The sequence below is a fragment of the Aethalodelphis obliquidens genome, unplaced genomic scaffold, assembly GCF_003676395.1.
Source record: "Aethalodelphis obliquidens isolate GAN/ISIS:26980383/991018 unplaced genomic scaffold, ASM367639v1 scaffold9, whole genome shotgun sequence".
Lineage (NCBI taxonomy): Eukaryota > Metazoa > Chordata > Mammalia > Artiodactyla > Delphinidae > Aethalodelphis > Aethalodelphis obliquidens.
The window spans coordinates 26,295,349-26,322,801 of record NW_020837953.1 but is presented as its reverse complement, the minus strand read 5'-3'; the positions used below and the strand labels follow the sequence as shown (position 1 = coordinate 26,322,801).

Sequence of the window (27,453 nt, the reverse complement as noted above, 5' to 3'; positions counted from 1 at the left end):
CCCAAACAGCCTAAGAATGAGGCTCAGACTAGGGGGTCAAAGGTCCCTGTTTTCTCTGAAGAACTGAGACTGCCTTCACACCTCCCACGTCCACGTCCTGCATACCTTGGTAGACAAAGTGGAAGCCTCTGGCTGGAACTTGGCCTTTGGCACTGAACTTAATGAGGACTTGATTGGAGGTGGCCAAGGGCAGAGATTCTCCTGCAGAGATAAGGGGCAAAGAGGAGAGGAAGACTGTGAGTCCAGCAGTCGGGCCTGGCGGGTAAAATCCTGGCCAGGATGGAGGGGCTGCCCACACTCCACACAGCAGCCCCTTCCACCTCCCAGGTCTTCCTAAAATGAAACCTCACATTTTTACTGCAAGTTACAGTTTAAAGTTTACAGAATGCTTTCACATCCGTGGTCTTAATGTTGACCCATGTCAGTGTGAGGTTGGCATTCAGTACCTGCAGTTTATAGATCAAGAAAGATAGGTTCAGATCAAATGACCTGCTTGGAAAGGAGAAAGTTTCTGAAGATGCGTTGACCCACATGGATGGGGGAGAATGGCCGTTACCAAACTGACTGGTGGTTTACTTGGAAAACTGATATCAATCTGATAAAAACAAACAAACAAAAAAGGCACCAAGCTCTGGAAAGGAGGGTGATGTAATCACTGGAGAGTAACTGGCTTTTCCCAGATGCCCTGTGAAATGATTGACAACCAGAGTGATCATATAATTTATTGCTCATACTAGGACACTTCCGAGAGTCAAAGGGCATGCTATTAATAATTATGCTGGGACAACCAAGTGAAAGCTGGGACTATCCCAGGCAAAGCAGGGTGTATTGTCACCCAACCAATAACACAATAAAGTGGGGAAAGTCCGCACAGACACAGGAAGCTAAGGAAGCCCAATAGCTTCTATATCAGAAGATAAAGATATATCTTCTGTTTGATGTGGTGCAGACAGACCTGCAGCCGTGAGGTGGAGTCCTGCTCATCATCGCCTTCCTGTGGAAGCTGAGGGAGAATGTGGGGTGATGGGCAGTGGCATGACCACTCTGCATGCTGCCCCTCCATAGCCTTAGGGACCCCTGGGAATGTCTGCTGACCCCACCGTCAGAAGGAAAGTAGGTGTTACAGAAAGCCAGGCTACATCACTTCAGGGAGGCTTGGGGTTGGAACCACCCAAGGAGCCATTGGGAGGCACATCTGGGGTCCACCAGTGCTTCCAAAAAGCCCATGTGATGCTACTGGTCATGGGGATTAGAGAGCCTTTTTCACAACACACTTAGATTTACATAGATCCCAGGTGGCTGAGCCTAGGAGTCACTGCCCAGCTAAATTCTGGCTGCCAAAGCAAAAAGAAACTCATGAAGAAAAGCTTTTCTTGATTTTCACCACCATCTCTAGTTCCTCCTCTCAATAAATGTGAGCAGAACAAACTCAACTTTTCCATTTTTCCATCATCTGGCCGGATACATGTGGAGTAGGACCCCCCGTAATCTCTCACAGGACCCATTTCAGCTTCCAGTGCTGGACGTATGCAGCTCTCCCTCTCCAGGAATAAACACACAGTAAAATCACTGGACGTAAGAAAAGATTCCAAAGTTTTAAGGTAGGAGACCTCTCAGAAGTCAAAGCAAGTATCTTTATGTGAACTACAACAAAGAACAGGTAAAAATCTCAGAAGATTTTTAATAGCAGTTGTCACAAGATTAAATTTAGCATTGCGTCTCTGAAATTAGAGGAAGATGTGTCAAAGAACAGATCTGAGATCAATAAAAGCTACAAAGAGATGAGAAACTCTAGCACATGGAGCTGGATTCTGCAGAAATTGAACAGCAAAGTGGAGATTAAATTTGGGAAATTCTTCCAGAATCCACAGAAAAAGGATAAAGAGATTAAACTAATGAGAGAAACGACAAGCGACATGGAAGACAGGCAGAAAAAAAATCCAATATGCATATATCAAGAATTCTAGAGAGAGAAGACAAGAGAAATTGAACGAGAAAAAATAATTTAAGAAGGAAGACAACTTTTGAAGCTTGAGAAAGGCTTGAGGTTTTTGAATGAGATTGTTCACAAAGTGCCGGATCTAATTAATGAAAAGAGATTTCCACCACAACAATCCTCGTGGGCTTTTCCATTTTAAAAATAAAGACAAAAATGTGAACGGTTTTTAAAAGAGAAAAGCGTGGGTTGCCTACAAGGACAAAGAATCAGGTTAAATTTCAACTCATCTATAATATTAACTATTGGAATAAAGTAACCACTGCAGCTTTGAAATGTTTGTGGCCCATAATCTGATTTATAATCAGGTTGTCATTTATAGGATACATCAAAGGAAAGGCATTCTCATACATGCAAGGTGACAGAAAGTACTGCAGTGAGGAGCCCTACTTTTAAAAAACGAACCAAAGTAGGGAAATCAAAAACCATCAGGGATAAAGAAAACTAGGAAAATATAGTTAAACCCAATTAATTATTGTTAAAGAGGGAACAAAACTAAAGGCAAATGGAAAAACTTGTTCTTGGGGAAGAAGTCCATAATTATAAAATAATTACTAATAACATTGATGAAGTCCAAATGTATCAGCAAAGCTTGGAAATTAGAGATGGGTCAGGTATGAATGGAAACGTGAAGAAGCAAAAGCAAAACAAAACAAACAAAACCCCAGAACGAACAAAACAAGGTGACAGATAGCAGGCCACATGTTTCACTTATAAGTAAACTTCCTCTTAAAAGAAAAAGACTCTCAAAGAAAATGAGAAAAGATAAATCAGGCAAACACAGATACAAAATTGTTAGAAACACAGGGAGACAACAAAATATCACAATTGTGCTGGCAGACACTTTCACACAACATTCTCACTGATACATAAATAGAAAAACAAAATGAAGACTGTTGAGTTGTGGTCTTCAAGCTTTTCTTTTTCTCCCCCAGCCCAGCCTCAGGGACAGGGACACAGTTCACTCCCATCAGCACCAAAGGCTCATCATCAGTGTTTCTCTATATGAGGAATAAGAGATGATCTGAGGATATTGATATTAATGTATATAGGTCCTATACTTCTATTTCTCTATCCATCTATCTATCTATCCATCTATCTATCCATCCATCCATCCACCTATCCATCATCTATCTCTATCCCTATTTGTTTCTATTTCTATTGGTCATTTACATTTCTATCTATCCCTATACCTATATCCATATGTATATCTACAGGTTCTAAGTGTATACCTATCTCTCTACCTGTACCTATGCTTATACTTCTATATCTATGGATATACTTATATCTATCTATCTATCAAGAGATTTTGAAAAAGCACCTTACCCTCCAAAATCCTGATTTACACTCTTGGATGAGTGTGTATTTGTGGGGTGTTCCATTTCATTGAGAACCACTGATATAATGGGTTTGAATAATAAAAATGAGTAAGCCTTGGACTTCCCTGGTGGCACAGTGGTTGAGAGTCCGCCTGCCGATGCAGGGGACACGGGTTCGTGCCCCGGTCTGGGAAGATCCCACGTGCCGCGGAGCGGCTAGGCCCGTGAGCCATGGCCGCTGAGCCTGCGCGTCCGGAGCCTGTGCTCCACAACGGGAGAGGCCACAACAGTGAGAGGCCCGCATACCACAAAAAAAAAAAAAAAAAAAAGAGTAAGCCTTATCTAATGGCTATTACAAAGCTTACTGAATCCTAACAGTAAATCTAGGAGGTAGTTGTTTTACTTTTTGCACTTTGCACATGAGGAAACTGAAGCTCGGAGTGGCCAAGGATTGTGACGGCAAGCACCTAGCATGCAAGTTGGAGAGTTGAGATTAGAGACCAGGCAGTGTGACCACAGGGCCTGAGCTCACCCCTTCTCTCTACGTGGACTCTCTACGCAACAGAGAACACACATTCTTCTCAGATAATTAAGGAATTTAAAAAAATGTCCTTGGCTACTGAGAGGACCTCATTGAATCCCCAAAGTAGAAATGGTACAGGCCGCATTCTCTAACTACCTGGCAATAAAAATAGAGATTAACACAAATGTTTAAATGTAACGGGAACAAAATCCAGGTTCTTGGGGAAAAAGAAGAGACATCCTTAAACAACTCTTGGGCAGAAAGAGTAAATCATGATCATGGATTATTTAGAAAGTAATGATGATGAAAATAGTACATATCAAAATTTATGGCATGAAGCCAAAACTATGCTTAGAGGTGAATATATATATGCTGTAAACATGCTTCTTTATTACACAGAGATAATAAACAAAACTCTCAATTCAAAAAGTTACAACAAGAAGAATAAAATAATCTGAAAAAAAGGGGAGACGTTATGAAACAAAAGCGGCGTTCAGTTACTTATAAAACAATAACAAAGTCTACAGAAGAATTGATAAGTTGAATATAAAACAGAATGAAGCCAACACAATGAAACAAACTAAACAATATAAAACCTCTGGTCCAGCTGAGAAGGGCAACTATGAATATACCATTCAGTCTGTGGAGCTTGTTATTATTTTCTAATTAATTAACCTCTGCTTTTGTTTCATGACATCTCTCCTATTTTTCTTCAGATTATTTTGTTCTTCATGTGTATAACCACTAATACAAAAGAAATTAAACATCATCATAGGATATTATGTAAGCGATGGTGTTACATTTAAAAGAATCACAAAATAGATTTTTTTACTGACATAAAATATTAACATTGATGTTAAGGTAATATACCTGACTAGACCAATAACCATGGAAGAAAGTAAAAGAAAAACTACTGAAAAGAGATAAAATAATGAGACAAATTTATTTTCAGATGATACTGCTTCTTGCCTAGAGGACCCAGGAGAATCAGTTGGCAGTGTTAGCATTATTATGGAGGATTCAATGACTTTACAAGATGAATATACCCCAAATATCAGTCTTCTAATATACTAGCAAAGACCACTTAGAAAATATAATGGTGGGGCCGGCAGGTGATGCCGGGGGCAGACTCATTTACAGTAGCAGCAACAAAAATTCCACAAAATATCTAGAAATAAAGTTAACAGAAAATGGATACTGCCTAAATGAAAATTATAGCACCTTTCCAAAGGTGTTTTTTGTTTGTTTCTTTCAAAAGATAATAGAGAGACATACCATATTCCTAATGGGAAATAGAGTTACTATTATAAACATGTGAGTTCTCCCCCAATTAATCTATAAGTTTAATGGAATTCCAATGAAGATTCCAATGCAATTATATTTAACTTGATATAATATTTCTAAAAGTTATTTGGAAGCAAAATTAAGCAAGAATAATCAATAAAAAATTCAAAATCAAGAATGACAATGGGGGGCTTCCCTGGTGGCACAGTGGTTGAGAGTCTGCCTGCTGATGCAGGGGACACGGGTTCGTGCCCCAGTCCGGGAAGATCCCACATGCCGCGGAGAGGCTGGGCCCGTGAGCCATGGCCGCTGAGCCTGTGTGTCCGGAGCCTGTGCTCCGCGGCGGGAGAGCCCACAACAGTGAGAGGCCCGTGAACATAAAAAAAAAAAAAAAAAAAGAATGGCAATGGGGACTTACAGAACCATATATTTAAAATTATTATAGTGTTAAACATTATTATAATGTTACACTAGTTAAAGCTTTTTGATACTGATACAAGAATAAACAGAGGAGTCTAGAAACATACCTTTAACTTTATAAAAACTTAATATATGTGAATCTGGCAATTTGAAAATTTCATTAGAACAACTGATTAACTGAATTTGCAAGATGTTGGTTAGGTGTTCCCTAGTTCAAATAATAAATCAAAATAAATTCCAAAGGTATTAAAAGAAAAAATGAAACTAAAAAAGAAGTAAAGGAAAACCCAGAGGAGTATTTATTTAGTCAGCAGAAAAGTAGAGGAGAAAACTATAGCAGAAAACATTGATAGATTTAATATCATGGGAAACTTAGATTTTCTGACATTAAAACATGACCTGAAGAAAATTAAATGGCAAATGACAAACTATAGGGGAAGGTTTTTCATAGCGTATACTATAGATAAGAGGTTTTTATGGCATGTAATATATATAGCTTCTAATAATATGGAGCTCTACTAAATACATACAAAAATAATTTACAAGTAAATTCACAAATAAAAAATTCATGGGCCAATAATTACATTATACAAGGTTAACCTAAGTTGTAATAAAAAAAGGCAAATTAAAAAATGAGATACCGTTTTCACTTTTCAAACTGATGATGTTTCTGTTTTCTTAATTACCTAGTTTTTGTGAGAATAAAACATGCCCTCTTTCTTTTTTAAAAATACCTTTATTGGAGTATAATTGCTTTACAATATTGTGTTAGTTTCTGCTGTACAACAAAGTGAATCAGCTATATGTATACATATACCCCCATATCCCCTCCCTCTTGAGCCTCCCTCCCACCCTCCCTATCCCACCCCTCTAGGTGGTCACAAAGCACCGAGCTGATCTCCCTGTGCTATACAGCAGCTTCCCACTAGACATCCATTTTACATTTGGTAGTGTATATATGTCAGTGGCACTCTCTCACTTTGTCCCAGCTTCCCTTTCCCCTACTGTGTCCTCAAGTCTGTTCTCTGTGTCTGCGTCTTTATTCCTGCCCTCCCACTAGGTTCATCAGTATGGGTTTTTTAGATTCCATATATGTGCGTTAGCATAAGGTACTTGTTTTTCTCTTTCTGACTTACTTCACCTTGTATGACAGACTCTAGGTTCATCCACCTCATTACAAGTAACTCAGTTTTGTTCCTTTTTATGGCCAAGTAATACTCCATTGTATATATGTGCCACATCTTCTTTATCCATTCATCTGTCGATGGACATTTAGGTTGCTTCCATGTCCCAGCTATTGTAAATAGAGCTGCAATGAATACTGCGGTACATGCATCTTTTTGAATTATGGTTTTCTTAGGGTACATGCCCAGTAGTGGGATTGCTGGGTCATATGGTAGTTTTATTTTTAGTTTTTTAAGGAACCTCCATACTGTTCTCCATAGTGGCTGTATCAATTTACATTCCCACCAACAGTGCAAGAGGGTTCCCTTTTCTCCACACCCTCTCCAGCATTTATTGTTTCTAGATTTTTTGATAATGGCCATTCTGACTGGTGTGAGGTGATACCTCATTGTGGTTTTGATTTGCATTTCTCTAATGATTAGTGATGTTGAGCATCTTTTCATGTGTTTGCTGGCAATCTGTATGTCTACTTTGGAGAAATGTCTGTTTAGGTCTTCTGCCCATTTTTGGATTGGGTTGTTTGTTCTTTTGTTATTGAGCTGCAAAAACATGTCCTCTTATTTGTTGGTGAACAAAATGGTAAGAACTTTCTGGAGCGATATTTGACAATCTTTATAAAAAGCCTTAAAGATCACACATTTCCTTTAACTTAGCAATTCTACTTCTAGATATTCTAAGGTAATAGAGATGTATACAAAGATATATGTATACTATATTGAATTACTATTCATGAGAGTGAAAAATAAGAAAACAATCTAAATGTTCAATAATAGAGAATTCATTACATAAATTTTAAATAACTATATGATAGACTTTTATGCAGCATTTCAAAATCCTATTACAGAGGAAAATAAAAAAAGAAATGCTCACAATGAACATTTTAATAAAAATATGTATATTGTTGTGTTCAATAAAAAATGTAAAAGATTAAGTCCAAGTAGATATAAAGACTGGAAGGAAATACATTCCACCTTTTCAGTGGTTCTTTTGGGGTGGTTTTTATTTTAATTCTCTACACAATTAATTTGTCTTGCCGCTAAGTTTTCTACAATGAAAGTGCAACATGTTTATCATTAGAAAAACAGGTTGGGTCTCAATATCAACCCACAGGGGAATGCTATACCACTTGGGGGGGTGTAGACACAGCTTGGGCTGAGGGTAGCCTCTGAAGCTTCCTTCTATGTGGTGTCATCAGGAGCTGACAGCAGCAGCGTACGACAAACACAAAGGTGTGGCTCCACCCGTGGCCACGCCCTGCTCACAGGGCCTCCCTCCTCCTTCCCCTCGATGCCCCGCCCACCACCCTCACCGTGCTGGCCCAGCCCTGGGTACCTGTGTGGGAGCCCGAGAGGGAGCCAAGGAGCTGAGAGTGCGGGTTGTGGCCGTCATGCACCTCCACCACGTCGTTGAGGGCCGTGTAGAAGAAGGTAAACTGTCCAAACACCACTGCGGAGGAGACACGGTGCAGAGAGCTCAGGGGCAAGGCTGGGCGGCCGTGCTGGGGGGGAGCCCTGGACAGCTGGAGGAGCAGGGCGACCTCAGAGGAGGTTGTCGGTTCATGGGGCTAAGTGCTTGCTGAGCCTTTGCACTGGCTGATTAGACACTGGGCACAGGGATGCGGGGACCTGGGAAGGGTCGGGCTGGCATTCTCCACACAGGTCAAGATGACATTGCGGACTGCACGAGCAGCCAGGCTAACCCTAGTCCTTTCTCAAGTTGCAGTGGCAGCAGCTACTCTAGGAAACCGAAGAGCTTTCCGTAACTTCCCCCGTGTTCCATGTTGATCTCCCTGTATTTTCCTTCACTTTTTCTTCAAAGATCCAGCCAATGAGGGCATCCCCTGGATACAAGATCCCACACATTTAAGAGGCAATAGGGTGCTGAGTAGCAGCCTTCTCCTGAGGAAGGAGCGACTGTCCATGGAAGAGGCAAACATCTCTACCTCATTTCCCTCTGGCAAATCCAAGGACAGAGGCAAAATGACATGTATTGAGCACCTACTCTGTGCTGGGTACCATGCTTATCATGCACGTCATCTTCTTCAACCCTGACTCTTCCAGATATCTGATTTTATAGACAAAGAAACTGAAGCTCAGAGGTTGAGTTCCCCAAGGCCACTCAACTAGCTCATGGGAGGGGGTTGAAAAACTGGTTGTCTATGACCTCGAGGAGTCCCCTTTCAGACAAGACCTAAGGGCCCTGCCCTTTGATGGCTATCACAGGGTCTTTCCTCAACTGTCCCATCTCTGCCAGTCACTGCTGGAGGGGCTGGGGTTATTGACCCTGCAGGGCCATGGTGGGCACAGCTCCATTTCAGACCCTGGTACATTCTGCCTGCCCCGGTCTCCCATTTGGCTGGGTGCATCTGAAAGCAAGTACCAGGGTAAGCCCTTCTCTATTTTGGCTTAAGCCTTGAGCATGTAGGAAGTCGGATGTGCATGCATGTGCATGTGTGTGCGTGTGCGTGTGCGTGTGTGTGTGTGTGTGTGTTGAGGCTGGGAGGGACTTAGGCCATGGAGTTGACTGCCTGCGGAAAGAAAGCATGTGCAACGATGAGTATAGTAGTGAGTGGAGTGAGAGCTTTTTAGCTCTCAACTCACAGGCAGAGGAGAAGGAGGGAGAGCCTGTTTTGGTGCCTTGAAAATGGGCACTGAGTGAGGGGTGGTGGCAGGGAGATTTCCACACTCTCCCCTACAGAGGTGAACAGGATGGGCAAGGTTCCTGATTTCACACAGTGTGCATTCTAGTGGGAAGAGACAGTCCAAAGTGAAAAAAAAAAAAACACTCAAGCAAATAGATAAACAAAATAACTGCAGATAGTGTTAAATTTTAGAGGCAGTGAGAGAAAAGTGATAAGGAAGGCAGTCCACTTCAGATAGGGGATCAAAGAAAGATCTGCGAGGAGAGGGTGTTAAGGCTTAGACACAGGCTGGGGGCAAGTATTTCCAACCTGAGGCAAAAATCTGCACCTAAGTCCCTGGGCTTAGCATCAGTAAGAAAGAGAAGATGCATGGGACAGATCACGACGCCTCCTAGAGTCAGCTCTCCACATACAGGTTCCAGCTCAGTGAAACTGCCCAGCCTCGGGGCTGGCGGCCTGCAAAGGCGTGAGCTCTTTATTACTGGAGGAATTAAGTACAATATGCAGCCCAGCTATCGAGGACTCGGCTCTGGGTGGCAGGTGGGACTGGACAACCTTTCAGTACTTTTCTAACTGTGATCCTACAGGTCCAAAGCTCCCGCCACATGCATGTGCCGGGGAGCATGTGCCCACGCACACGAGTGTGCAGGTGCTGGTGTGGGAGTGGTGCCCGACGGCAAGAGCTGTGGGTAAAGATGAGGCTGGGAATTTACAGAGGGCAGAAAACACGTCTCTCTCATCTCTGCAGCTCTGGTTCCCAGCAGAGTGCGAGGTCCCTAGGAGGTGCTTAATAAATGTTTGGTGAATGTTCAGGCCTTGCCCCATGCTCGGTCCATCCTATCTCTGGGGAAAAGGCAGCCAGTTCTCTGCAGGCTGCCCCATCTCAGATGGCCAGGATATATACACACGGCCTTTACCCCACTAACGCCAACTCTGTTTAGAAATAGTTGTTCCTCTTCCTACAAAGAGGAGATCCCGGGAGAAAGCGGTCCGGCCAGTCACTGATTGCCCGGGTACAACTAGCCTGTGACCCTCAGGAACTTCCTGAATCCTCCAGAGCTGCCAGGGCTCTTATCTGTCCCACTGCTAACCAGGTGACAAGGCTGGCTTCTCTTTGCCGGGGCCTCTTGGAATCTGGAAGTTTCTCTGCCTTTCCAGGGCCCTAACCTGCTCCTCTCTTTTTTTCTTGCTCATCCTACCAATTGCTGCTGGACCAGGCTCCCGCTCACAGACGGAACAGTGGAATGATGGGGCGCCCAGCTCCCTCACCTGTACGTTCAAGTCCAGCTCAGTCCCACTCCCTTCCTTCTTCCTGGCCCTCCGCCACCCTCCCCTGGGTTCCCAGTCAGCCTGGGTCTGCAGCACCTCTCTGCAGACCCGGGCTGGGCTAGGGAGCCCCCGGTGCACCCTGCCTTCCCTCTGTCCTGGCTGGTCCCTCCCTAACCACCCCACCCTTGGTTCCAGCAGGTCTCACTGGTCCCTTCCTCCCGTGTTTATCAGGAGTGAACTCTACAGCCCACTGCAGAGCAAAGGCACGCAGCTGTCCTCTGAGGGAGACTGCTCGGCCCATTGGCACGACAGGAGTGGAAACAATTTGGAGTGGAATTGGAAGGCGCTGGAAAACATAAACAGATATACACAAAATCCATACCGTAGTCCTTGGGCACGGTGACAAAATACAGGCAGATCTGTCCACTGGTGTAGTTCTGGGGGTAGTTAGGGGACAAGACCACTCCATCTGAACCCACATACTGTCCCCCACAGGGGGCTGAAAAAGAAATCAGGTAGAGGGCCAGGTGACCTCATGGGCCTCTCATCAGCTGTCCACCCTCTGTCTCTGCTCTCTCTCAGCCTGACCTTCTGGCCCTGGTGGGGTTGCTCTGAGGTCTGAAGCCACTAATGTGGAGGAGGGGAATTCTGGGGACATGCCCTGCCCTGCCCCGCCCTGCCCAAAGACATCCATCCCTGGCCTGGCACGTGGCCTGAAACCCCCCACCACCCCCGATGCTATCAAGGCCCCTCCTGGGTGCCGGCCAGTCCTTGGCTTCTAACTAGTGACACTGGTATTGGTCCCTGGAGGCCCAGCCTTGGGGAGCACTTTAGGAACCTCTTCTGCCTACAGGTGGGACCCGGAGATAGTCTGCCACCCCACGGCTGATGTCTGCACCTGGGCACTTAGTGTCTGCACGACTAAGGAGCAGAGGTTTGCCCAGAATAGCCCGCTGGGAGCAGACAGCTCACGCGACCCAGCCATGGTCCCAGTCCCACGAGGGGTGGACCTCAGAGCCAGCCTCTCCCACCTGGGCAAAGGGGCCTCTTTACTTTTCAACTTAGGTGGCCGCCATGCTCCTGAAGTTCCGGCACTCCATCCGATCCCTTTTGTCAAGACCCCATGGCTAACCCAGCTGCCCTTGGAGTCAGCCCACCCTGCTGGTCTTAGTTTTACACATCTGAACCCTCAGTGATTTCCCCTAGGACTGGGAACAATCTCAGGGTCACTTTTAGATTCCCCTCTCCATGGTGTGGGCTGCTGGCATGCCTCAGGCCACCGCTGAGGACATCTGTTGGAGTGGGGGTGAGGACACTATGTGATCTGAGAGATACGACACATTGACGGGGACTGGTACACCTGGGGAATTTAGAGAGAGGAATGAGACTGGGACTGGTACACCTGGGGAATTTCCAGCCCTTCTCATTCATGGCGAACCCAAGGAGCCCTCCTGTGAGGCCCATGTCCTGCCTGCCCCTTCCCCTAGCCTCCAGCCCCTTCTGCCTCTGGCATTCCCTAGTTCCCCCCACCACAGCCCTGGGCTCCACCACCTGTGCACACTGGCTGGGGATGATTCCACACAGGCTTCCCATCAGGCCCCAGGATGCAGCTCAGGGTGGAGAAGCCCTCCACCTCATAGCCCCCCTGGCAGTAGTAGGTGATGGAGGAGCCCAGCTTCAGGTCGGACCCCACTCGCGTGCCGTTCTTGATGGGACCAGGATCGAAACATGACTCCCGTGGGTTTTCTGGAAAAAACAAACAAACACGTATATACACACACAGACACATATACACAGAGAGCTCATAAGTGGCCTAATCCCAGGGCACAGCACCTATGGGGAGACCCTGACTCTGATTAGCCACAGAGCGCATGGGGATTTGGGGCCGATGGGTGTATCCTCTTCAGGTCTGGAAACGTCTCTAAATTTGGTTACAGACTAGGGCTGGAGAATGAAATAATGCCATTTGCAGCACCATGGGTGGACTTAGAGATTTTCATGCTCAGTGAAGTAAGTCAGACAAAGACAAATATCGTATGATACTACTTACATGTGGGATCTTAAAAATTATACAAATGAGCTATTTACAAAACAGAAACAGACTCACAGACTTTGACAACAAACTTATGGTTACCAAATGGGAAAGGTTCGGGGTGGGGGGATAAATTAGGAGTTTGGGATTAACAGATACACACTATTACATGTAAAATAGATCATCTACAAGAACCTACTGTATAGCACAGGGAACCCTCATCAATACTCTGTAATAATCTATATGGGAAAAGAATCTGAAAAAGAATGGATATATGTATATGTATAACTGAATCACTTTGCTGTACACCTGAAGCTAACACAACATTGTAGATCAACTCTACTCCAATACAAAATAAAAATTAAATTAAAAATTTAAAAAAAAAAGAAAGAAACTTGGGCTGGAAGTCATCTTGGAGAGTGCAATCTCCCTTCTTCTCCCCACATTCTTGCCCTGACGCACAAAGGAGGGAGTTGCGGCTACACCTTTGAGGCTGTCCTTCACCCCTGATTCACTCCTCCCGCCGGGAGGCACGTGCTGCTCTGACCGGTGGGAGATGACAGTCCTAGGATCGTGTCTCAGTAGTGACGGGTCCCTGTGGTGAAGGTCAGGGCGTAGGCACAGTCCACCTTTGCTCAGCTTTGACCCTGCACCCTCAACATGGCGGCCTCCTGGTTTTCCGTCTGTGTGGGACACCCTCAACATGGTGGCCTCCTGGTTTTCCGTCTGTGTGGGACACCCTCAACATGGCGGCCTCCTGGTTTTCCGTCTGTGTGGGACACCCTCAACATGGCGGCCTCCTGGTTTTCTGTGTGTGTGGGAAGCAGGGACGCTTTGGGAGATGCTTTCTCTTCTCTTTCTTTTGCTGAGAGCGGTGTTGCTGCTGGGTAGGTAGGTGGAGCTGATACCAGCTTCGCAGGCTGTTACAGCCGTACCTTGCATGCACTTCTGACTCTATGGGTACTGATACTTAGATTTAGGAAGAAAGTAGGAAACCCCATTTTAGCCTCTGGGATGAGTCCAGATCTCCAGTGCAGTTTTCCAGGGCTTTGCATTGGGGTGCTGAGCGTTTGCCAGCTTATTAAAACAGCAGTATTTTTCCGTTTGACTACTGATGCTTATGTGTCTTCCCAATCAGGCATACCATGGCTGCACCTACGCTGCATCCACTCTGTCCCTGGGCACTGGACAACAGTGAACTTGATGCTGCCTGAGCCACTGAGAGTATTAGCTGGGGCTCCAAGTCTCTGGAGAAGGACACTCACTGCACAGCCTCCCTCCCCAGCAGCTGGAAATCCCGGACAGCTCTTGGGAGCCAATGTTCACATCCATCCACTGCTGCCTTTCCTCATCCTCCTTGTTCCCGAACCACTGATGGTCAAGAGGCCTGTCGTCAGGGCTGGGCAGTGTCAGGAGAATGCAAGAGAGTATCAGGATACCATCGAAACCCTGGAGGCTACGCTGCAGAAGGGTCTAGAGATGGGGATTCACAAAGAGGTGCCGACAGCCCTTGCAGAAGGAACCAGAAATTCAAAGAGCAGATTTAAGGAGGAAAGACCCAGAACACAAGGGATCAGAGTCCAGAGATGAACAGGTCAGGAGGAATTTTGCTGAGGTCTGTCCTTGTCACCTGGGTACCTTTAAGCTGCGTGTATAAGAGGCAGTCATAGCCGTGAGGGTGTTGCTCAGCTGCCGATCAGCCCGTTGACTGATGGGATGGGACTCTGAGTCTGTGATTCCGTCAAGTCTAGACACCTGCATTTGCGCCCTGATGGTGGGATGGCCCTGCTCTTTGCTTTTGCCTAGAGCTTATTTAGGATGGAGCAGTCCTGGATACATTACTAAATTTAAACTCAAGTGGGACCCAGAAAATGGCTCCTCACCTAACAGAGGACCCCTCAGTGGTTTCCTCATGTGCCCTGTGATGTATCACCTTGTCCCCCACATCAAATCTGTCCTGCCCCAAAGCGTAGTGGCTCTGGCCAGAATGCAACTGACCATTGGGTGGCCCATTTGTGAATTGCAGAGATACAGGGAAGTGTCACCAGGTCTTCTATTTCATCTGTCTTTTTTATAAATTCAGAGTGGGTCAAATCTTATTTGAAGGTCAGAAAAATTAAGTAACTTGGAACCAAGTTCACATAGCTCATAAGAGGCAGAACAAGCTGTGGCCCTCAATATCCATCCCCCCACTTCATCCTTATAATGGAACCCAGGTTTTTATCCAGAGTATCAAAGCCCCAGCTAAGATAGATACCTTCCAGCCCCCCAGGCAGCTAGATCTGGCCAAAGAGAAGTAAACACAGTCAGGTCAGGTCATTGCCTTCCATCTCACTTAGAGTAAAAGCCCAAATCCTTACAAGTCTACAAGGCCCTGTACCTTCTGCCCCAGTCCTCCCCTCTATGACCTTGATTCCTATTGTCCCTTTGCTAGCTTTGCTCCAATCACATTGACCTCTGTGTACAGAACATTTCCCCATCCGCACGGCTCCCCTGTTACCTCTTTTAGGACTCAGCTCAATGACCCTTCCCTGATCAGCTCTTCACAGCTGTGATGTTCCTCTCCCCAACACTCCCCATCACCCTTCTCTGTTTTATTTCTCTGCACTGAGGTCAATATTATCTCCTGCACCAGATAGCTACCTTATTTTCTCTATCTCCCTCCACTAGAATGTAGGTTCCACGAAGGCACTTTTCCAGTCTTGTTCATTGCTGTGGTCCAGTGCCGGGCATATGATTGGCACTCAATAAATATTTCTTAAATGGATACGTGTGGGACTTCTAGAAAGGCTGCTTAAGGGAAGGTGACTCAGGTGAGAGAATGCTCAATGATCCTTCCTTCTTTCCTCCCTTCCTCCTTCCCACAGTTTGGAACTCAGACATGATGGCTGGACCTCCAGCCACCACCCTGGATGCTGAGATAACCCTGGGGATGGGAACCACGCAGCAGGGTAGAGCAGAAAGACAAGGGGAGCCTAGGCGGGGCCACTTCGACAGCCCTGGATGACAATACCCAGATTTCTTTTACAGGAAGAAGAATAGACTTCGACCTCATATAAACAACTGTGCTTTTGGGTACCTGGCACACTAGCGTACCCAGCTGGGTATGACTGCCCCGAACTTTACACTGTGTCAGAAAGTCCTTTCCTCCCTTCTCTGTGTGGCAAACTCCTACACTTTTCAGTGCCACCCTCTCCTGAGCCAGTGTCCCGAATGTTGCCTTCTCTCTGGCAGAATTCCATTTCTCTGTTTTTGATTATCTTGGTAGGTTGTCTAAGGGTATTTCTTTCTAGTGGGTCCTGAACTCCTAGAGGACAGAAATCAATCATCTATTCTTCTCATGACCCTGGCAACTAGCACAGAACTTGGCACTAGGGCTCTATCTGGCACATAATAGGGGCTTAATAAATGGATGCTGAGTTGATTGGCTGAACAACTCCGGGCTTAGAAAATCAACAACCACATCAATGATCCGACCACAGATTCTATTCTACCATGGCTCACATGTCAGAGCAAGAAAAGCTCATCATTCCAAGCATCATCACATTAATAATAACGACAAGGCTAATGATAATGACGATAGCCCCTTACACAGGAATATCACTTCGTAATTTTCAAAGCACTTTCCAATCTGTTATCTTATTTGTGTCTCACAATAGCCTTTGAAGCAGGCAGGGCCAGGTACGCTTCTGTTCCGGTTATAGATGAGGAATGTGGTGATCAGAGAGGCTAAATGAGTTTTCCAAGCCATTCAACTATTAAGAGGTAGAATTAAAACCAAAATCAGGTCTTCAGGCTGCCAAACCGGGGCTCAGCTGTGAATGATAAAACGAAATGACTAAAACAGCATGATGATAATAATAAATAAGCCCCAAGCCCTCCAAAATGGGAAAATAAAAAGAACTAGATTCTTTTTGTCCTAATAGATAAGGCCCATTTCCAAACACCGTAACAGCAGAATACTGAAAATAACAACCCAAACAGTAAGGAACTTGTTACAAAGGTTGGATTAGAGCCATCCACTGAAATATAAGCCACCTTTGAAAAGAATAGCAAACGTCTTTGACTACTAATATGGAAAGATGCCCAAGATCTATTGCTGGGCAAAACCCAAGACAAAGCAAAAAAAAAAAAAAAAAAAAAAAAAAAGCCAACCCAGGTTACAGATTAGTATATATGGTGTGATCCCCATTCATATAGAACAGGGATCTGCAAACTACTGTCCACTGACTCGCTGCCTGTTTTTGTAAATAAAGTGTTACTGGAACGCAACCATACCCGTTTGTTTAACGTATCGTCTATGTCTGCTTTAGCATTACAACAGCAGAATTGATAGCAACACAGACCATCTGGTCTGCTAAGCTAAAAATATTTACTCTCTGGTCCTTCACAGAAAAAGTTTGCCAACCTCTGGTATAGAATGTACGTTATTTATATGTATATAAAACATCTGGAATGAGGTAACAAACCATTAACACTGGTACTTCAGGGGATGGTAGTATTGGGAGATGTTAAGTTTTTAGAGCACAGTTTATATGCTTCTGTATTATTTGAATTTTTCCAACAAACATGTGTTACTTTGAAATAAGCATAAATGAAGAGATCTTGAATTTAGAAAGACAGACCACGGGAGGGCTGGGTGGTGGGAGTAGTCATGGCAGGAGCAGATGTGGAAAGCCGGTGGTAATTCCTCGGCCTACAGTGTTACTTCCAAGGGCTTGAAAGAGAAAATAGGTACCTTTTAGTACCTTTCAGTAAAAGTCGACTCATCTTGGCCTCTCCTGAGTTATTTCAGATTCTCTGACACTTGCTTTGAGCTCTTCATCCCTCTGTCTGAAACCCTCCCCACTCTCGCCCTTACACAGGGGGCTTCTTCTCAAGCTTTAGGTCTCTGTTCACGTGTTACCTGCTTGGCAAGGCCTTCGCCATTCTGAAGTGGGCTCCCCATTTCTCTTTCTTAGGATAGTTTGCTCTTTCCTAACTTATGCTTCTCGCTTCTTGTTCGTCTCCTTATTTACTGTCTGTTTCCCTCGCTCACCTTTACATTCCCCTCGGGTGGGGACCCTGACACTTTTGTTCACCTCTGTGTCCTCTGAATCCAGCACAGGGCATGGCATGAAGTAGGAGCTTAATAAGCATTTGTTGAATGAATGAATGGTTACTAGACACGTGTATGGATGTCCTAGCCTGCCCCTCCCTCCCCAAGAGGAGGCTACCACACCTGCTGCAAGATGAGAATAAAGGTCCCTCCCACCCATCCTATTGGTTTCTCTGGCCTGAAAAAAGATACTAAACCTCCCTAGGACTCATTTTTAATAACTGTGTTCAAAAGACAGGATCCTCCTCCTTCCCTTTGCATCCTTCTAGCAGAGGGTAAAACTACCCAGGAGGCTGCATTCAGATGAGAAGTGTGCCAGAGCATGGTGTAATAGAAATCCACAGTTGACATGACTGCATTCAGAATCATCTCTTAGAAGGCCTGCCCAGAGATGACTAACACAGCACAGCCACCTTCCAGGAGCAACGGAACAGAGACATCTACAAATCCACCCCACCCATCCATCTTTGCCTTGTAATCAGGTGGACTTCCAACATCCCATTTGTAGTAGAAATGCCTGTCGATCTAGGATGTGAGCTCCATGGAGGCCGGGACTTTGTTTTGTTCCCTGCTCTGTTCTTAGCCCCTATAACAGTGTCTGGCACATAGTAGGTGCTCAATAAATATTATTGAGAGAACAAATGAATCAAAATGCCTGATCTGCCTTTGCCCCTTATGCAAAAGCCTAATCCACCACCTAATCCACCTAATGACACCACTCAGTGGATACCTGACTTAAGCTTGTCAATCTGATGGTCCTTTGGGATTTGGAGTTGCGCTACAAACTGGGAAGTAATTCAAAGCCAAGAGTGAGGCAGCCCTACTGTCCTAGGAGAATGGAGAAGCAATGAAAATTGACCTGCAGAGAAAGGCGAATGTAGCATGTACTCAGAAAGGAGCAGGGAGGAGACGGAGTGGCCCTGGAGATGGAGGAGGGTGATTTCAACCTCCGATTTTCCCATCCTGATTGTAATCCCCTTGGGAGGTCATGCTTCCTGTCCTTGGGCTCTTGTATTCTAAAAATGTATTCCCTTTCGGTGTTAAGTGAGAGTGAGTGTTTATCATCTGTATTGTTAAAATACAGAATGCTCTTTAGCTTAAATCAGTTTGGCTGTTAGTTGTTTTCTTATAATAAAGTCTTCTTTTTGTCTCAACTTGGTTTAAGTGTGTCTGTTTTTCACATTTTTTTAAATAATAAACTGCTCCTTTTTCTGCTTAAGTTGGTCTGAGTGAGTTTCTTGATATGAACTAAATGATCCCTCACTAAGATGGGATGAAACTCTTTCTGCTTCCCCCTTGGGAAGCTGGTGGGAAATGGGGAAAGGCTCCTGGTCTGTTCACCTTGGGTCAAAGGAGGAGTTGACCTGGGTCAGAGAGTGGTTTTCACTGGGCTAAGCCCAGCTGAGTCTGGCAACACCTCTCCAAGTCGGTCCTCAAACACCTCCCAGAGCAGAACCCTTGAAGCCACAGCACCTAGGAGACCCAGATCCTCAGCGTTCGTGGAGCCCTGGATCTCTCTGCCTTTGGACAGAAGATGGCTTCTAGATAGAGGAGGTCAATTCTTCTTTTCCTAAGAATCCACACTGCCTCAGTGTGCAAGTCCTCCATGGGCTACCATCTCAATCCAGGGTGTTCTATGGACTCTCAGGGAGTACAGTGTCTAAATTCTTTGCCATGGATTGGAGAAGTATACAGGACACACATACACACACATCACGAATATTCATATATTTCCCACACTCATATATATATATACGTATATATATAAATCCCACACTCCCATATATATATATGTGTGTACAAAACATCATATTCATACTTTATATCTTCAATAAACAGAAAAGAAAATCTACTTCATTCTACTGGGCTAGCCCCATGAAGAGAGGTTTTCCCCTCCAAACAAGGGCAGAACGAATGAAGTAGCCATCACCCAGGAAAAAAAGGCAATGGAACGGAAGAAGTTGGATCAAAGTATGTGACAAGTACCTACTGGTATGGGGCACGCTGCTAGGTGCTGTGCCTATTGACCAGCCCTCACAACAACCCCTTCCTATGGTGTCACTGTCCCTCTTTGACAGACAAGGAAGGGATGTCAGGGAAGTTAGGTAACTTGTTTAAGGCCGCACAGGTGATAAGTGATGGCAGTTTCCCCTATACAGATATTGAACGTGAATATCGTCTAGGCCTTGGGATCCAGTAGCAGAGTAGACCCATTCCAGGAATCCAGGGATCCTGCGATACCGAGAAGGAGACCATGGGGTAAGACAGGGTGTCCCTGGGCTCCATCAAATGGGCTACCTGACCAGAGGCTAGGGACATAGTAGAGGGATCACCCATGTTAGGAGGTGTGTAATCTGAGAAGGAAGGAAGGAGGGCAGCTCCAGTTCTCACCAGGTACCTCCCACCCCAAGCAGACACATTTATTTGGCACTTGTACCACAGATCCTCATAAGGTGGTAGAGGGTGCGTGGGGGGGTTGTGCCTCCCCCTCCCCTCTCCCCAGTAAGTGGCCTCCTTCAGCTGCTTGCCTGGTTCAGATGGCAGCCCGGAAGGCTTTATTCTCTGGAGCTGTGTGTTGGATCTGAGGACCCCTCTAGATATGGTCTTGGGCCAACAGCTGAACGTGGAAGGGGCTTCTTTGGGAAAGGGGACCTAGAAGTGTAGCTCTAGCACATGGATTCATGGAGAAGACTTGGGGGAGAGGTGGCCACAGCCAGTTTGCCAGGAACAAGGTGACCAGGGAGGAAGCTGAGGGAGTTTCTGCCCAGTGGCCACTGTAACCAGGGATGATGAAATGCAGTCATCTTGTAAAAGGCTGGAAGTGGTGACATCTGGGGTAAAAGTGATGTAGAAGACCCAGGTGGGACGAGTCAGGTGTGGCTCTGGTCATTGCTAAGGCCTGGCTGGGGTTAAAGGATATCACTTGTGGTGGCCCCAAGTGCCACGTTTGTGCGACTTCTGGCTGTGCTCAGCCACTTGAGTGTGCATTGAATAAAAGATGCAGTTGTGCAAGGTTTAGGCATTGGAAGGATCGGGGGGCAGGAAAATTGAGGGGAGATGAGAGCGTGATTAAAGAGATGAATAATAATAAAATGATGATGATGATACGGCAGTAGGGACGGTGGTGGGCGGAGCAGGCTGAGTCTAAGTCATGCCTTCGGATAGAATCCCGCAACTCGTGACTGTGTTTGTTCTGACATCAGCGTGTGGAGATTGAGTACAGGAGGTTTATCGAATGGCAGGTGTCTGGAGGAAGACAGGATGGCAAAGTAGCCACTTCCCAGGCCAGCCCCTGAGAAAAGATGACCACAGGCAAAACATTCTCTAACCTGCACACCAAGCACCTTCTAGAACTGTATCTGGCACACAGCAAGCGATGGAGAGTGACGAGGATTTCGGTGAGTTGATGGATGTGAACTGCTCAGGACAGAGCTGGCAGCTGTCAGGCGCTAAGTTAACTACCATTATGACTGGGATTGTTTGTGAGCTCGTGTGAGATATTCCCAGGAGTTGCCACAAATATTTAATTAAGGGACACTTTAAAAGGTTGCTGAGGTCCCACATTATGCAAGTGGGGGACATGAGCCGGGAGCTTTTTAATTTTAACTGGTACTGTGACCCCATTTGTACACACAGGCTGATGAGGCCTGGGTGAACCTGGGTTACAGTAGCAATAATAAAATCGATCATCTCAACAGGATCTACAGAGTGTTTTAGTCCATAGCGGGCATTATCCTCACACATTTCATTTATCCGTATAACATACCTTCGGCAATGTAACTATTATTACCACCATTTTATAGACGGAGAAATGGGTTCCAAGAGATAATAATTTGCCGAGCTCACCAATCAAGCCAACAATGGAGCTGGGATTTGGATAACGGGGCCTGGGCTCGTTAGAGAAGAAGAAAAGGTCTAAGAGAGAATGGCAGAGTAGAAGAAAGCGGAGCACTCGAGAGCCTGGAATACTCCTGCTGCTGCTACCATGTGAACATTACAAAATGTCTGGAAGGTGCCGGAGCCCAGACCAAGGGCTTTAATGCGTGGACTCATCAATTATGTTTCTGTGCTGTAGGAATTATTCGACCATTATCTTACAGATGAAGAGATGGCGTTTCGGAGCCGTTAACTAACTTGCTCCAGGCCACACAACACACGCGAGCCATGCACCCAGTTGATGTGTCAATGCTCTTGACTGGGCAGGACCAAGACCTGTTTCTGTAAGCAAATTGTTATTGAACACAGCCACGCCCGTTGCTTTCTGTTCAGCCTTTGGGTGCTTTCATGCTACAAGGGCAGTGCTGAGGAACCGAGACAGACCGCGTGGCTCGCAAGCCTGAACTGTTTACTGCCTGGCCCTTTAAGAAAAAATTCGGCACCCTCGGCTCTCGACCCTCACACTCTTCATCTTGCCTTCATTAATCTAAAAGCAGAATGAGAATAAAAGGATGGGATAGCTGGAGGGATGAGAAAATGTGATCAGGAAGTATCAGAAAGTGTCCAGTCTACGACAAGGAGCTAGAGGATAGCCGAGGCATGGCCTTGGGACAAAGGTCCAGGCACTGTGCCCCCAGGAGCTGGATGGGCTGTCCACATGGGTGCTGAAGTTATCCAGGAGGGTGGGATGCTTTGGGGTAGAGAGGAGGACTGAGCCTCATATCAGAACCCTCAGCAAATGCAGGGGCGTGGCAACGAAGATGTCAGCTGATGGCATGAGCTGAGGTTCCGAGACTCAAGAAGACCTAGGCATGATCCTCCTAGAACAAGGAGCGAAGGGGAGTAGTGACGTGGAAGCAGAAATGAGGTGCAAGGAGAACGTGAGGCCCCTTTTCTCCCAGGCCTGGGGCACCTGGGTGTGAGGGACTAAGCCACCCAGAGGGCCGCAGAGAGGCGGGGGCTCTGCAGGTGGCAGCGGGCTCCCCGTGATCCCGTCCAACGCTCTCCTCGCCACACTACACCTTCCCCATCCCTGGCCAGGTTTGGCCAGCCCTGCTCTCAGTCACCTCTCTCTGCTCCCAGGGCCCTCGTCACCTCTGCTCCCAGGGCCCTCACCTGTGTAGTCGATGACGAAGCCGGCGTTGCTCACCGACGCATCGCTGCGGAAGGCGAGGAAGAGGCTGTTGCTGCTGCTCTCGATGCGGCCTGGGAGCTGGGAGCCGTAGAAGCTTCCTATGAGGGGGCTGAGAGAGTCCCGTCCGTCGTAGATATGGAGGAAGTCATAGCCAGGCTCCAAGTTAAAGCTGGGGAACAAAAACATCCCGCCCCCATCCCACTAAGGTCAAATAAAGACGGTACTGGCCTCGGGTTCGACCGAAGGACAGGGCCTCCATCCCCCCAGCGCCCAACCCAAGACCTACTGGTGGGGAGGGGGAGGAGGAAGCCCCTGTGACCTCCCAATAGGGAGAGAAGGTGGATAAGGCAGCCTCGGGCGGAGGAACCAGATTCTAGCATCGGTGTCCAGAAAGCTGGAGTTGAAAACCTATTTTAGCTGGAGCTAAAATATTTTAAAAAATCGAAATATATTTGACATGGCATGTAAATTTGAGGCATACAACATGTTGATTGGATACATTTGTCCATTGTTATATGATTGCCATTGTAGCAATAATTAGCACCTCTGACACATCACATAATTATCGTTTCTTTTTAGTGGTTGGAATGATTAAGATCTAGCCTATTAGCGAGTTTGATGATGATAACACAATATTGTTGTCTATATTTACTACACTGTGCACAGAAGGGAAAATCAGTTACCAGCTCTACACACAGAGTGGTCAGAACCCAGGTCTCTTACCTGCCTCTAACGTCTTTATACTGTCCACGTTGCACCCCCTTTCCTGAGGGGAAAGAGCCACGCTACGAGCCATTCCCAGGCAGGAAGGGGCCTATTCTGATGAAGGACCCTCACTTTACTCCTTCACCCTGGGGCTGGTTCTCAGCTCTCCTCAGGATCTGCTCCCATCCCACTCCTGGCTCTCACAGGTCTGCCTCTTTCTCAGCAATCCTGACCTTAGTCTAGGAAAAAACTCATTTTACAAACTGTCTTAGCTTAGCAAACTGAATATTAGAGTTTTTGAGTGTAATTTGCCCTATTGGAATGGTTAGCATGAAAATGATGGAAAACATCAAGGACTGGCAAGAACGTGGAGCCACTGGAACGCTCATATCCTACTGGTGGGAGTGTAAATTGGTTCAACCACTTGGGAAAACTGTTTTGCAGTATCTACTAGACCTGAACATATGCGTGCCCTACGATGCAGCGGTGCCACTCTTGGGTGTACATCCAACAAAGGCAATTGGTGCCAATCAAGGGTGTAAAGATGGAAACAACAGAAGTAAATGAGTTTGCAGAGAATAGAGTTCTGATGCAAACTGGTTCATAGCCCAACCAAGGGCTAGGATACTCAGACACTCCACTTGGCAGGACTGAGAACAAAATGGCGGTTCTACCCTTTAGCTAAGACATGGCAGAGAGATGAGGCCATGAAATATCGAGGACAAAAGGGGTAGGGCTGCAAAGAGACAGGATGGGGATCTGGGAGGATTGGAGGTGGAGCCAGGTGTGCACTGGCCTCGCTCCTACACAGCACCCTCTCACACTGGTGTCAGCTGCAGGGTCACCCCACCATTGCTGGGTCTATGGTCTTCTGGCTCCCATAGCTCAGCCGCTTCATTGACTCTTTCAAAGGGCACCAGGGAAGGGTTTGGGAGTGGGTCAATTTGGGTCACAAATTATGACTCCATCACTTCCAAAATGCCTTCCATCTGCCCCTGCCCTCCATCAATCATCAGGTTTTATCTGAGCACCCTCAGTACGCTAGGCACTGTGCAAGGTACCCAGGATACAGGGATGCATCCTTTCTTCAAGACGGTGACGGATCTGAAGGAAATGACAGACGTGAGGACAGCAAAGTCTAAAGTCTGTACAGGCATGTGGGAACACAGCACCAGGTTTGTGGGGGAGGATGGGAACGAAGTTTGTCTTGGGCATTAAAAGACCCTCAGTGATTGGACAAGGAGGGAAAAGGAAGTCGCTATGAAGGGAGAAGCAGAAGCAAAGTCACGAGGCGTGAAATAATTTTGGAGATTGTGAGTAGTTCGGTCTGAAGCCCAGGGGTTAGACGGGGTGGGGTTAGGACTGGGTGGGGGAACTGAGGGGAGAGGTAGGCAGGGGCCACATGGCTTGGAATGAAACTCAAAATACTGGACCAAAAAAAAATCCCAAAACAGAACAAGCAAAAGGTTTGGAACCTTAATTTATAGAGAAGAAGGAGCCATTATAGGATTCAGAAGTAAAGGATACATTTGTTTCTCTGTTTTTGAACGGAGGTATAATTTATACACCATGAAATAATCAGCTCTAAAGTAAATCACTCTCAGTTTTGATACATGGATATCAAGATCCAGAAGGTTTCCACCATCCCCCAAATTTCCCAGGTGCCCCTTCCCATCCCCGCCCCCAGAAGACACCACTGAACTGATTTTTATCACCTCGATTAGTTTTGCTGATCCTAAAATTTCCTATTAGTGGAATCATACATTATGTACTCTGGTGTGTCTTCTATCAGTCAGCGGGAGATTTTGAGATTCATCCACGTTGTTGCATGTGTCAGTAGTTCGTTCCTTTTTATTGCTGAGTCGTATATTACCGTACGTTAAAATGGAAAATGAGGCGCATATTTCAGCGTCTTCCAGGGTCAACATCACACTGACAGCTAGCTAAAGACGAGATTGGCACGGGAGGCAAAGATGGGGAGGAACCAGTTAGGAGCCTATGGCAGTAATTCAGACAGAAAACAATAAGGGCTTCAACCAAGCCAGCAGCCAGGGGAATGCAGAAGGGAAAATCTGAGGTTAAGGCAGCAGAGGCTCATGCCTCGGCCTCTAACAGAAGGAGCAGTGAAGGTGGATGACGGGGCTGCTCCCCCAGTTTCAGAATAGAGCTCATCTGTGGGGAGAAGCAGGAGGCTTAGTTTTGTATGTGTTGTAATTGAGGAGCCTGCAGGCATCAGACAGAGACCATCCAACAGTTGGCTATGGAGTCTGAAGCCCACAAGAGAGTTTGGGCGGGTGGTAGAGGGGAGTCTCCAGTTTACAAGAGGAGAGTGAAGCATCGGAGAGGATGAGCTTGTCCAGGAAGGAGGTGTGGCGAGAAGACAAGGAATCTGTGACAGAGCCTGGCAAAGGGCATGAAAAAGAAGCCACAAAGTCCCAGAAGGAGCTGGAGGGCCAGTGGGGAGTAAGTCCACAAAACCAAGGGGAGAAGCAGGGGAAGGATGGAGGGAGTGATGAAGAGGATAAAGCATGGGAAGTGCTATTTGCTTTGGCAGCCAGGAGTGCGTGGGAGTTTCAGAGGAGTTTCCAGTGGAACCGTGGAGGAAGAAACCAGATGTCAGTGATGTGAAAGTGAACAACAGGCGAGGAAGGAGAGAAAAGCAGAGATAATTCTTTTGAAGAGTTTGCTTTTAAAAGAAACCAAGGAGATGGTGGCGGAGCTTGAAGCGGGAGCAGCTGAGAGACACCTGGGCTGTTCCTACACTGGGGAAGCAGATGGGAGGAGCCAGTGAGAGCAGAGGAGGAGAATTCAGAAGGGCAGGGGAGAAAGGACCCAGCAGTGCCCTACTTTCTGCATCTTAGCATCTTAGCATCATCAGAGGTTGAAGAAAAGAAAGGAAGAAAGAAAGAAATAATAATAGCTACTTCATAAATTATCCTAAGGATTAAATAAGACAATAATATGTGTGAAGCCATGGAGCACAGTGCTGGGCACACAGGAAATGTTCAATAAATGCTGGTTTCTCTCCTTTTCTGGACTCCTTCACCCCCCTGGGATGAAACCCCGCTCACAGCAGACCTATGTATACTCACCCAGAGACCCGGGTTTGCACCCCTCGCTGCTCTGAACCCTCCATCTCCCACTGGGGGGAAAGGTACATACATGTTAAATACCAGGGCGATGACGTAGTCTGGAGAGACGGTCACCTTCCAGTCGCACTCCTTGCCTGGCGGGTAGGGTTCTGGGTAATTTGGTGACAGGATGACTCCCGATGGTCCCGTCAGGTCTCCCCCGCAGGGAGCTGAAGAGAGAGGAAGATGAGGGTGAGACTGTCCCCTTCACCTGGTCACCTTGGTATTGGTAGAGGAGGGACTGAGTCTGATATACCTAAATTAGAACTTGGCTCCAGGGGCCCAGGGGAGGGTGGATTGCAATGGGCATGAGGTTTCACCTTCAAGTGATGGGGATGTTTGGAACAGGATAGAGGAGGTGCTTGTACAACATTGTCAATGTACTAAATGTCACTGAACTGTTCATTTTTCAATGGTTACTTTTATGATATGGGAATTGCACCATGCTGTTATTAAAAAGCAAAACCAAAGTACCTGGCTCTGCCACTTCCTGGCTGTGTGACCTTAGGGAATTTACCTAACCTCTCTGGACCTCAGTGTCCTTCCTCTATTGCACAGATAATACCTCTTTCATGGGGGTAGCTGTAAAGATTTTAGAGATGTCTGTTAAAGCACTTGGCATACCGTACGTAGTCAATATATAGAACCATCACTAGGCTTTTAGAGATGAAATACACGGTCTCCTTCCAGGGCCTCACACCCTGTCTCTGGGCGAGCTTTGTGGGTATTTACCACGAGTCCCAGCGCACTTAATGTCAGGAGGAGCGGAAAGCAATCGT

General features: G+C 46.3%; 1 protein-coding gene across 1 annotated transcript in view; it reads right to left on the bottom strand.

Annotated features, from left to right (window-relative positions):
- The window catches only part of CSMD2 (CUB and Sushi multiple domains 2), a 668,027-nt gene that overhangs the window by 123,627 nt on the left and 516,947 nt on the right, over positions 1–27,453 (bottom strand). Inside the window, exons 28-33 of the mRNA XM_027109194.1 lie at positions 26,706–26,844; positions 22,820–23,007; positions 12,189–12,383; positions 11,020–11,136; positions 8,060–8,173; positions 106–201 (exon numbers count right to left, since the gene is read on the bottom strand). Coding sequence (XP_026964995.1) covers positions 106–201; positions 8,060–8,173; positions 11,020–11,136; positions 12,189–12,383; positions 22,820–23,007; positions 26,706–26,844 — 849 coding nt within the window. The remainder of the gene's footprint in view (positions 1–105; positions 202–8,059; positions 8,174–11,019; positions 11,137–12,188; positions 12,384–22,819; positions 23,008–26,705; positions 26,845–27,453) is intronic.